The sequence below is a fragment of the Puntigrus tetrazona genome, chromosome 8 (genome assembly GCF_018831695.1).
Source record: "Puntigrus tetrazona isolate hp1 chromosome 8, ASM1883169v1, whole genome shotgun sequence".
Classification (NCBI taxonomy): domain Eukaryota; kingdom Metazoa; phylum Chordata; class Actinopteri; order Cypriniformes; family Cyprinidae; genus Puntigrus; species Puntigrus tetrazona.
In genome coordinates, this window is record NC_056706.1 from 15046947 (window position 1) to 15060447 (window position 13501).

At 36.7% G+C, this 13501-nt stretch overlaps 1 protein-coding gene across 1 annotated transcript in view; it reads right to left on the reverse strand.

The window, feature by feature from the left end:
* Nucleotides 1-13501, reverse strand: part of ipo11 (importin 11) — a 120338-nt gene that overhangs the window by 20857 nt on the left and 85980 nt on the right. The window contains exons 23-27 of the mRNA XM_043247120.1: nt 11961-12040; nt 10900-10980; nt 5828-5923; nt 5637-5750; nt 4324-4445 (exon numbers count right to left, since the gene is read on the reverse strand). Of these exons, the coding sequence (XP_043103055.1) occupies nt 4324-4445; nt 5637-5750; nt 5828-5923; nt 10900-10980; nt 11961-12040 (493 nt within the window). The remainder of the gene's footprint in view (nt 1-4323; nt 4446-5636; nt 5751-5827; nt 5924-10899; nt 10981-11960; nt 12041-13501) is intronic.

Below are 13501 nucleotides of genomic sequence, written 5' to 3' on the forward strand. Positions count from 1 at the left end.
TACCGTTTTGCCTGAAGACACCCTGAAAGTCAGCTACAAGCAAACTTGGCAAACACCAAAGCTAGCTAAATATCTACTCCGCTATACATTTAATAAAGTTTATAAGTTTAATATTACTTTTTTTTGTAGTATAATACAGGGTAGAGGGCAATCTCATCTCAACCCACCAATATCAGAGCTATGAGAGCTGTGCTAGTGATCTATCAAAGATGCGTCATATTAAAGATTTCTTATCACTCTGCTTGGACCTGAAAAAGAGGCCTGTGTAACACCTAATGACACACAAACCAGCATCTTTAGACAATTCAACTTTTTTTTTTAAAGGATTTTCTTGCATTTATTTAAGACTACCGTAAAATCTAATCATGTCTCTTTTTTGTGCTCTTATAATGTTCAAATTTTCACAACAAAGTCATAACTTCGCATTTAATGATGTCTGACCATCAGATTTTTTAGTCCTCTAGTATTAGAATAGGATGTTGTTGTTTTTTTCTTTCAGCGTTTCCAGTTTTTTATTGTCTTTAGTACTAAGCAAGCACCCTTTTGCAACATAAAAGTACCGACATAAAACACAAATATCAAAAGAGTCTGTTATTGATCTTAATATTGTTATTGCAACAATTAATGCTGATTAACCAAATATACATTAAAAGACATTATTTTCAGCAGCACACTGAAGGGATTTGTTTTGTTACAGTGTTCAAAAGCAAAAAAGAACATTGCAAATAGAAACCTTTAATGCAGTTATATATAAAAATGTGATTATTTCTTGAATAATCGTTAAGCGTTGGCAATACTACTTGATATTTACGCTACATTAACCACCATCTACTTCCTGTATTCCACTTGGCTCTCTTTTGTACATGTATTCCAATTGTAATGAAGCAAGCAGCTTGCTCTAAACCATCTAAATGTTCTGGCTAACTCCAACATCATTATTCCAAAGGCAGCTGATTGAAAACGCTCTGAATGGTTCTGTTTGTGCATGTGTAAAAACCAAGACGGAATCTGCATATCCCTCTCCCTTTTTTGGCCTGGCTGTACGTGTGGAGATCGTTACATCATTATTATCATCATCTGTTTATTCTACGCTCTCCAAATGACTGAAGCAGAGACAAATCTGTATCGTTTCGTTGCTGTCATCACTGCGGTTATACTTCATTAGGGGGTGAAATTATTTGTGACGTATTGCGCCTCAGAGAAGAAACATTCGGTGCCTTGGGCATCGCTGTGAGCCCACAGGTGTTTATTCAGAGGGAGTCAGAACACAGCAAATAGAATAGTAATGGCAGGATCAGAAAATGCCATTCAAAGCACCCTGAATGCCTGTGAAAATTAATATGCTGGGCCTCATTTCATGCAAGCCTCTCAGCACTGCTAAATATCCTTTCAGAGTCTGCTTTCATAATTTTATCTGCACCGTTCAAGTCACACAAGTCCAAAGAGAGACGAAAAGGCATCTGAATAAGGATGATTGTTGACTGGAAGAGCACAATTCCTCTCTAAAATAAGTTTGTATATTGCAATATTGTAACATCACAGTCATTAAAATGGCAAATTAAGCCACAACCTCTGGGTTCTTTGATTAAGTTTATTATAAACATCTTTACTGTGACTTTTTAATTCATGAATTGAACGAATTAAATGCATCCTGGTTGAATTCAAGTATTAGTTCGTTATTTTTCTTCTAAAAAACAAAACGTAAGACTTAATGTTTGAATGGTAGCATGTTTCTATTCAAAAAATCCAACTAAGGCCTTTGTGTTGTTGTCTGATGCAGCATCAGATGCTTAATACTCTTCATCTAAAGACAGATTTATAGTTAATAATTTTCTAATCTAATTATTCTGATTGAATGTGTTAATAATAATGCACTTAAGTATTTGACATTAACGATGACTCACAACTTGTAATTAGCAAAAAAAAAAAAAATCCTGAAATAGAGCTCCACAATCATGACAAACACTGTTGATTACTGCTCTTGATATTAAAAATGAAAAACATACTCCTGCATGTTTTGTCCAATATTATTATGCAGCAAAAAAAACACACTAAGCAAAAACATTTGACAGTATCTCTACAATATTAGAAAATATTTTTGGAATTGTTTTCTTGATCAGTTAAACTGTGGCGGCCGTAACAGTAATAACGGTCATGTAATAACTCTGCAGCCCTGCCCCGAAAACAGTAATGGAAAAAAGTTTATTTCTGATGCTGGATTGAATTCGAGCAGAAGGCAAGATGTGGCAATAATGGAGAAAACAACATCGTGCATCTGTGCTTCAGAGACTGAGGCTCAGAGATATGGCTCACGGATCCAGGCTGTCTCTACAAGCGTGATAATGCATGACTATCCCGCTCTCCCTCAAGACTCAGGCTTAAGCCGCATGGGGAGCCTCTTCTGTATATCACGGCAAAGCCCTGAAAACTGCAGAAGGAAAACAAGGCCATGATGGAGCTGTCATTGTTGCCAGTTAATCACTGCTTTGGGTGGGAGGGAGACTGACAACGAAGGGCTTTGGTATTGATGCCATTATTGATCTCATAGAACAATGACCTGTAAGATCAATCTCAATGAAATAAGGTGACAACAGACCTGCTGAGGCGCCGCAATCGATTCCACGGTCCCCAACGCAATTCCATGATACAAGATATCACAATGGGCACATATACAGACAAATACATACATACAAAATGTGGACACATGCAATAAATCCAGAGCGCCAAATACTCTGCAGTTGACCGGATGCCCTTCGGAAAAGGGAAGAGGCTGCATGCAGAGACATGCTCAAGTGTTTTCATGAGGCCATACTGGATATTCATATTGTAATGAGAAATGAGAGTTTCACTTCCCCTCACAGTCCGCACGTGTAAAAGCAACATGACCGGACAGATGGGCTGGTCTTTAAGGTGGCAAGGGTCAGAAACCTGTTTGACACCGAATTTAAATATATCTTGTTTATCACTGTGCCACACGGAATAAAAACGTTATTTCTGCTGCTTGACACTGTTTCCTAGAAAAGAAAATCATGCAAATCACCTCCTCATTGTGTACTGTTATTGCCATTCACTACATTATGTGTGCCGTGGAGGTAAACAGGTGCATCTCTTCCCTTTAATGATGTGATTTTGAGCGTCAACGTTGCTGCCAGAATCACGTATGCAGAGTTGAAAAGATTAAAAAGAAAAGCGATTTAAGCAAATGTGCTGTTCTGCAGAGATCCTTATGTGTATTAAAAGCAAGTCGAAGATTCTAAAACCAAGAAAATTTTGCATTAAAGTTTGCATTAAATAATAATGTAATAAAACGCAAAACTTTTTGCATAAAATTTTGTTCACGCAGTAAAACATAGATATTACATTTTGTTCACATACCTTAGTTTTATTCTTTTGAGAGGTGATCTAAATAGTTGTGGCTGTAAAACAGATGGAAAACTGACACACTGCAGCTCTATCGATGTTTTGTGCTCCAAGCTGGTCATGTGACTGAAAGCTATGGATTGTGTTGATTCCCATTGAAATTACTGATTTTCTTGTCAGACTTAATTTTAAGGTTCAGATGCAAAAGCATCTAAAAGCCATTTTGGTCAAAAATGAGATAAGGATACTGTGTAAATGCTCTTTACACGTTTTATGTTCCCTTCAAATGTGCTAAATATCAGCCTCAACCCGTTTGGAAGTACCAGTATGTACATAGAAACCTATACATAGTAGACAGAAAGAAATGCCAATTTTAAAGAAAAATATCAGACATACTTTGCGGCTTTTGTATCTCTTCAATTTTTGTTATTAATAAACCATTAATTTTTTGCCTCAAACTCTAATTTGTTCATTATTAATACTATCAATTTGTTATGTTAATGATTACGTGGTTACATTTAGGTATTGGGTAAGATTAAGGATATAGAATATTGTCATGTTTTTTTTTTTTTTTTTTTACATAGCTTAGCCATTCACTATGGAAGCCGGTTTCCATCAATGAATTTAAAAAAGTATTGTAACTTTATCTCACAATTCAGCCTTTTTTTCCTCACAGATGTACGATATAAAGTTGTGAAAACATTTTGATGCACGGAAATGTAAATGAATCGTAATATCGCTGACATCTAAACTACCGATGAGCCTAAAACCAACAAGCCATTTCTCCCGGCGAGTCATCATTACGAAGTGATTTTTTATTTGTATGGTCTCCGAGGTGAATGTTAAATGATTTGTATAAATGTTATCACTTGTACAGCTTGCTGATGACTTGCAATATAAGCTTCAGACATTTGCATGCAAATGTGACAGGATGATCCTGCAGGTGTTTATATAATGACAAACCTGTTGTCAGACGGTAAAAGCGACATGAGCGCCAGGGCAGAGAGCTTTCTCCTCTCAGGCTGGGTGATGTTGTCCATGCGGTCCACCCACATCTCAATCATATTCCCCAAGAGCTGGTCTGCCTGAGAAAGCAGAGATCACCATGATAAAAAAATTATAATTTAGCCGTGCACAGGTGAGCGAGGCACGCTGGGAACAAGATTAATACACCCTTCATAAGATAAGAGGAAAACATTAAGGTACGTCAAGCCGCCTGACAGGGTAAATATATAAAAACCTCCATCTTTGAAGTCATTTGGTTGATACTGTAAGCAATGAAGGGGTCGCTGCAGGAAAGATGTTTTTGGGATTGAGGAAATTAACGAGAATACTGATATATGCTGAGACTACAATAGTGTAAATGAGTTCAATTATTCGGTGGGGAGATACGGCCCAGGGTTGAAAGGGAATGATGCTGTGTGGGTGGCTCGGCAAAGCATCTTGGTCCGCTGGGACCAAATTACAGTAAGATCAGCTTCCACAAACCCAGCTAAAGATACTCTGCACAGAGGAAGAAAACTAGGCCAAGCTTGAGGATTTTGTTTGTTAATGATTTTTTGCTTCAGTGTACCTGACCTTGACATAAAGATAAGAAGATAAAAAAGTACCAGGAAAAGAAACAAGATTTTTAATCTAATTATGTTTAGTCCTCCAACATCTGAGGCATGTGAGTTGGAGATCTTTATTTAAAACCATTACAGTAATTAGTTATGCACCAATATTGGATTTTTAGCCCTTAAGTTATTGCTTAAATATTGTATTAATCTACTATTCTTATAAAGATAAAATAGAATAATGGCAATACTGAGTATTTGTCATCTATTATTTATTATATCAGGGTTCTTTTATTTCACTAAAACCTTTAAAAAAGGTGTTTATTTGCTAACTAAAATAAAATACATTAAAAATGAAAACTGAACTAAAAACTATAGAAATATAGCTGAAAACAGAAATGCAGAGGAAACTAATAATACTTTAAAATAAAATAAAATTAAACAGAATTATATTATTGGACTATATTTGGATAAAAAAAATAAACAAGTATTCAAAAAAAAATATTGGTGAAACTATATTGCTAGAGAACAGCTAGCAAAACAATAATTACAAAAAAACAGCAAGTAAAACATGGAAGGCAAAATATTCTTTTCATTGTTTTTCTTGCAAAATAAGCTATAACAATCCTTTGTTTTTGCAGATATTCTTCCAGTGTGGAGAAGAGAACCAGTTATTTTACACGGCACTGCTCTATTAGATGACCTGGCATTCGTCCTCACCTCCTGGTTGAATTCCGGAGCCATTTGAGTGAGAAGCGATGTGAAGAAGCCTGAATTCTGCAGGAGAATCCGACCCGTCACACCCAGGTATGTCGACATAACCACAGGATACCTCTGTAGTCAAATGCACAAGCACGAGTAAACAATAAAAACAGGACTACTGTAATAGACTGTACTGTTTTCACACTCACTTCGCCTTCGACTATCCCCCGTAACACAGCTGGCAGAAGAGGCTGAAACATGTGGGAGCCCAATATAGGACTGACTTTTACGGCAATTTCAACAACCTGTAAGCAATGAAAAGAAAGAATTAAAGTGGGAGCGAGCAGAAATTAAACGCTTAAAAGCCTAACGTTTCCAAGTATTCAAAATAGTTGTGAGCGATTTGAACGCTCATCTTTAAGTTCTTTTGTTAGATGTTCAACTGTTTCAAAGTCTGAAATCAAAACCTTCATAATGCATTTGTTTTGTTTTCTGCATAAAACGATAAAACATGTGTTCCACATCACTTGGGCAGTTTGTTCGTATTTTTTAAAGCAAAGTTTAAAATGAGTGAAATATTTAGGTTAGATTTGTTTAAATGGAATTAAGCAATGAACTCAAATCTTCCTTTTTGTTTTGATCCAAAAATAGATTAATTTAGAAATTATGCTAATACCTAAGAACAGGGAACACTTATTTACTATTAGCTATGACTTCTCCCTTAATAAACTCCTAATTTGCTTCTTATTAATATTATGGTAGTTCTTACGTTTAGGTATCGGATAAGATTAGGGATGTAGAATAAGCTCACGTAAAGTAAGGCATTAATATGTGCTTAATTAGCACATATTAATAATGTAATATAGTAATATGCATGCTAATAAGCAACTTACTAAGAGACTCTAAAATAAAGTGTTGCCGAAATTATTTGTGGTCTTGGTGAACTTGCATATAAAGAAAGAGAAATCTTAATATCAGGGTCATATATGGCTCGTTCAAGGGCACAATGGTGGCTGTTCAAGACTCTTTTTACGCAGGAATCAAACAACAGGGACTCTATTAATATATTTTACCGTCATCATGAATCGAGAAGGAGAAGGCCTGGAACAAGCCTACTGGCATGGCCTTTAGGAAATGGAATGGGCAAATAAAAAGCACATTAAATTACTGCGAATTTCACAACTCTGTTTAATATTATATCACCAGCAAAATCAGATCGAATATATCATAAATATTCTATATATATATATATCACCCAGCCCTGCTGCGCACTTCTGACCTTGAGGACAACCAACTAATTTTCAATGATGTGAATTGCCTAGCTGTTCGTAAGGAGGGCAAGAGGAGCTTGTAGTTGGGTGAATTCTGTTGTCAGACTATGTATTGGCTTGAGAAGGGATCTTGGCAGCCCAAGGCCATTACCCTCCTATTCCAGCCTCACTCTGACAGGATGCAGGATGAACCGCTCCCTTAAGGTGCGCTACGGTTTTCATTTTTCTTCTTCAAGCCACTGGTGCACAAACAGCCTGGCACACGGAGCTGAACTTTACTTAAGCGACTACAGAGGGGTAATCTAGAAACAACACGTATAAACGAAAGTGTCTGATGTAGCTGGATTACAGCCATGATGGAGTAGAAAGCTCGGGTTGGCACAGCCTTCCCAAACTGCTGTGGGAAATACGCCACTTTATCTTTCAAAGCTTAAAATGTACACTAAGTGGAAAAATACTTGAGTACACTTTACTGTTTCGAGGTTCACTTACAATTACATTTTACACTTTTTTTTTTTTAGAGGTCATTTACCTCCCTCATCCAAACACCCGGAAGCAAACGGCAAATACCAAGAACGATAACTATAAAGATAACGATATTAACATCCACATGAGCAAATGATATACGTATAGCCTATGTTTTGTCATTTATCAGCTAGAAAAAAAAAATAAATTCAATTTCCAACTATATAATTTCTCTATGCCTTTATCATTATAGCTGTGATTCGGCTGTCATTTTTACAACTCTTTATTATTATAATTGTTATTATCCTTTATGTGAAAGGGCCCTAACTTTTGTGTTTTGACAGACTACATCCTTGATTGAGTACATATCAGTACATGTCAAACAATCTGTAGTAACAGACAAAGCAACAGCACCCACGTAATGAGAACTCAATGAAAAGTCAACTGTACTTGCATGGTAAGATATGATAATATCTGATAATACTGTACACAATATTCAGCACAGCATTATATCTTAGTTTGAATTCTCTAAAAATCTCGCGTCAAACCGTGCCTTATTTGTAAACAAATTTGTGTAGTGAACAAAGTATTAATTTCTTACTGATGTCTGGAACATTCGTCTTCTACGGAGCCGTGTTTAGTCACACTATTTCATCATAAAGTGGCAAACTCCACAACCTGTCATTTTAGCAGATTGGCTTCAATATAAGCCATTTGTAACTAACAGGAAAGTGTTGAGTTCTGAAACATACAGAATGAACGTTTATAAAAAAATGCCTAACGTTCAAAAGCATTTCTTGGAGTAACTGTATGCTACAACTACTGATACAGCTTAAATGTTGGAACATTCCTTCACTATCCATCATATAGCTAGAAATGCACAAACCACATCAGTTGTGTAAATAGTTGTAAGAATGTCTCTCAGAGGAGGATCTGGGCACAGACAGTCCGCAAGCTGGTGGTCAGTGTGTGCGAGCATCCAAGGACGCCCCTACGGGCTCCAACTTGTACTTGGCTCCAGCTGCACAGTTTGCTCTTCAAATCAATCACTAACTACCACATGTTTCCCTGCGGATGTCCTGGCCAGGGCGGATAGAAGGCCAAAAACATTTTCCTAAACCCCACTGAAATCATTCAAGCTAGCCTGACATACAACCCTAGTTTCATGCAAGTTTTCTTAAACGACAGTTCAGCGGAAAATGAAAATTTTGTCATTTATTCACCCTCATGTTGATGCAAAAAAATAAATAAATAAAATGTCATAAAAGTTTGAAACAAATGTGGGTGAATAAATTATGACAGACTTTTTAATTTTCAGCTAAACTATCGCTTCAATCCTACCGTCATGGTGAGCAACATCTCTATCTGATTTTGGAGTACTCTTAACAGAAGTGCCTTAAAATTAGTTCCTCTTGACAAAGGTGATTTCTGTCATAAAAGGAGATGAACTGTAAAGTCCTTGATCCGTGTACACCGTCAGACAGCTAAGCGGCCTGTCATCTCTCATTGTCCTTTAGCCTTTGACTTCAGCGACATCTCTCCAAACAAATTTTACTGAGAAGATGGCCCCTTCTCTCTGTGTTAATTAAAAACGTCAATAAAGAGAAAGCAGTGCCGCCAGATACCGCTGATTTAAACGAACAGTTAATTAGGGAGTTACAAAGCTGGACCCGATGATTTACGTACCGAACGCGCTACCTGCGGTGTAAGAAGGCAGGGAATCCTCGGCGAGGTTAATCGAATGGCTGCCCACACGTCTGAGGCTTTCACTGCCTACACTGATGCTTTAATGCATTCAGAACAATATCCACGTTGAGAAGCAAATGAAGGAGTGCAGGTCTGACAGGTTGTTTGAAATGTAGAGACTCGTAAAACGTTAGCTTGTTAACACTTAAAAGAACAATTCACCCAAAGGGCGAAGACACATATTCATTCCAAAGCTTCATTAGTTTCATTGTTCAGAAAATGAGACGTTAAGCAGAATGTTCATGCTGCTCTTTTTTGTAGAGTGAAAGTGGATGATTATATTGACAAGATTCAAAAAGGATAAAGAAGTATCATAAGTCTTTAATATGACTTGTGTGTTATGTCACCGAGCAATTTTTGTGACAATTTGCAATACTATATAATAAATACAATAAAAATATTGCAATAAATTTTTATTTAAAAAAATCTTTTTTTAATTAACTGAAACGCCAAATCAGCATATAATAATGATTTTTGTGACACTGAAAACTGGAGTAATTCCTGCTTAATTTTAGAAAATATCTTTTCTTATTTAATGGAGGAAATAACTGAAATGATGTGGGGAAAAGAAAAAGCGTAACTATTTGTCAACTGCTTTTAACATGTTACGACTGACTGTACATTAAAGTTTATTTATTGTTTCTTTTGTACAAGAATTCAAATAAGAAAACATGGTAAGGACAAACGGACCACCAAAATAGCTTCTGAAGGAATAATACAAATGGATTCAGTAGCAATCACTCTAAAGGGTTTGAGAATGATGTAGATCTTTCCCCCAGCCATATCCTACTTTTTCTTTTCAAGAGAGGTGTCTTGTACGCGCAGATTCCCACCATCAACAGGCACAAAACGAGGCTTTCTATCAAGCTGTCAAAAAATATACATGTACGTCTCAGATAACCTTGGGCTCGTTTTTTTCCAATTAAAGTTGCCTTCACTCTCGTGGAAAGATGCTGCCTATTGGCACAATGGAAGACGCGGAGCGGGTAAACACGTGCACGCACACCTGCGCTCTACACCACTTACTAAAATTACTAAAGTTCATTAGAAAAGTTTCACAGCGCCCTAAAGGGATGACAACAACACTGCTACAACAATACAACACTAATATTAACACAAATATTCAACACTCCTCCCTTTCTGTGGAGGTGCAGAGCGAGTTTTATGCTCCAAATTGGCTTGGGGTCTCCGATGAGCATCTGCTAACCTATGAAGGAGCAGCTGGAGGCCAAAACGAAAAGCTTTATCTCTAATGGCAGCATCCTGGCAGCCGTTCCACAACGCTCTGTCCCCCCGCCTCCAGAGAGAACAGGAACTGCAGAGCAGACAAGAACCTCGCTTTGAAGCCCACATCAGATAGGCTTTCGCCTGTATGACCCCCGTATGATAATTATCTGTGCTACAAGATCCAACTGGTCACACTGCTAAATTAATTAAAACGGCTGAAAATAAGTTAATAAAATATTGGGGTCCCGCACGTAGCCCTTTCATCATTTCTTCAAAGTAAAAATCTGCCCCAAATGTTTGTGTGGAAACAGTGTCAAAAAGCACACCCCTTCTGTCAGATCTGAGAGCTTGAGTGCATTAGCTAAAGCAAGCGAACTGGAGAAGGGTTTCAGAAAAAAAAAGAACGAAAAAAAAGCTGAGCTGACTGCGGACTACTCAAAACCAAAACGACAGGGTTGAGGAATGGGTTTTCTAGTCATTATTCTGCAGCAGTGCCAGGATACTTCATTTCACAACAGAGCGTCAAGAAGTCGAGTACAAAAGTGCCTTGCGGGGGAAGGATCGAGTCGTACCTTCAGAACCTGGACTTGGCCTTCTGTGGTGATGTCTCTCAGCAGTTCACAGAAAGATCTGCAAAGGGCTTCAGCATAGTTCTAAAGAGAGAAGAAGAAGAAGAGCACATGTAAAAACAACGCATCATATCTGGTTATAAAAAACAAATAGTTTCTGTTCTTGATTGTGATTGGAGGAAGACAGCGTAAAGTAACATATACTTGTAATTACATCAGTATTACAGTATTGATGAACTGCATGGCTTGGCAGAAAAACTGTATTACACCAGTGCTCTCTTTTTTCTATTTAGTAAATGTCATGCCACTTAGTTTTGCTTAAAATAATAAAACACTGAAAAGTAGGAAAGGGGACAATCCTTCATTAACATTCTTCTATTATAAATTAAGCAAACAAAAGTGTCTATTCGTTCACTTAATTGCGCATGCTGCTGTTTTTGCTACCTTCTAATGAATATTTCAATTTATTTATTTATTTTTTGAGAAACTATGAGAAACATTCCAGAAGGTTCATATTTTTTCTCCTTGTCATCAAATTAGAAGTTTCACAATAATAAAAATGGAATCTTCCCAAAAAAAACACCATGCTCCAAAAGAAAGCTTTTTTTTTTATATGGGAAAATGAGTATTAGCGACGAATGCAATACAAGGACTGGTTTGCCTGACTGAAAATAAGGTTTGTTTAAACATTACTTGGTATAATGTCAAATTCTCAAAGGATGGTTAGAAAAAATCAACACATCAACATCTTCGTTAAGGCTCAGTTTACTTTTTATTTGCAATCCGTTACACACCCTGTAGATTTAATTACAGTTGTGTACAAAAAAAAATCTATAAATGTTGCACAGAATATTTTTTTTCGGTTAGAGCATAAAAGGTCCTTCCAGCAAGAACAACCCTGTAGAAGTCACTCATTATAAAAAATATTTCAAACTAAACATCACACACTAGTCTGTTCAGATTTATGCCACATTCATCTTTTGAGAAAGTGCAAATAAGGTTATGTTCACACAGCCGTTCCCATCTTTGAATGTCTGCTTATTGAAGTCTTTTTTTACACCAACCTGTAAGAAATCTGTAGCCGAGAGATAAATGTAGGCATTGATGATCTGAAAGCACGTGCGCACGTTCTCCGAGCTCAGTTCTGAAATAGAGAAACAAAATAAGAACGATACCAGGGTGAAGCAATATCACAGAGCAATATCTCTGAGAGAAAAATAACAGGTAGGAGAGAACATGAACACCAGCAGTGAGGGAGACTGTGTGGGGAAAGACAGGAAAATGGTTACATTTCATATAACAAAACATCAGTCTGGAGCGCAGACAACTCTGCGCCGCAACTCTGACTCATCCAGTACTCACACTCCTGCAGATGAAAGACAAGACAACAGAAAACAAACACAGCGCTAGACCTTAACATATTTAGACCTTTATGCAACAACATCTTAGTTTAAGTAGGACTGATTACCACTTGCACTACCATTTAAAAAGTTTGGGGTTTTTACGATTTTCAATATTTCTAAAAGATGCTCACCAAGACTGGAACCGTGTGATCAAAATGCAATAAAAATAGTAATATTGTGAAATACAATTACGATTTAAAACAACTACTTTCTATTGTGATACATTTTAAAATGCTATTTATTTTTGTGACTGCAAAGTTGAATTTTCATTACTACTCCAGTCTTTAGTATTACATTTTATATTTATATTATTTTAAAATTGTTAAAAATTATGATTATTAATGAATGTTAAGACATTTGCGCTGCCCAATATTTTTAACAGCGTGACAGTTATTTCATTATTCTTAAAAAATAATAAAATAAATAATAATAAAAATAATAATAATAATAATAATATATGGGGTGTAAACATTTTACTGCCACTGCTGATCAATTAAACGCATCCTTGATAAATTACTATACCGAAAAGATTAAAAATGAGAGTGTTTTATAACAGTTTTGTATATTTAAAGCCACTGTGCGATGTCTATTGATTGCCGTCATTTAAATGTTGCAATGTCTTTTAATGCAGGTCATACGGAGACAGTTCTCAATTATAAATCGATACATGTAATTTTAATTAGCCCTTTTTCAACCTTGCCCGTTTTCCTTTTGGGGCTCTAGTGAAGTGCATAAATCAAGGTTACGCTACACCAAGTTGTAAGTAAAGAGATAATCATACAGCAATAACAGTAACAATTACATCAATACGCATCGGCACGACAATGAATGAGTTTCCACAGAGCAACTGCAAGCAAGGAGCAAGCCACTCATCAGCTGCTTATCTTGCTATGTATTGCTACAGTTGCTATGGAATCCAATAATCACTTTGACGCAGTACTTTCAATTAGATGTTGTGGCTGATCTTATTGAGCTTGAATTGAACTGTGGCCCTGTTAAATAAGACGTTAATATTATATTTTCAAATAATTTTAATGGACTTCCAAGGGTTACTGTGAAAATTAGGACACAGCGGAGGCCGACTGGCCCCGCTTCCCTTCCCAGACGACCTTGCACAAAGCCATGGTGACCTCAGCTGAAAAAAACGGCGCAAAATGTCTCAAAGGCTGAACAGGATTTGGGGTGAATTTCAAGGGCTTTAG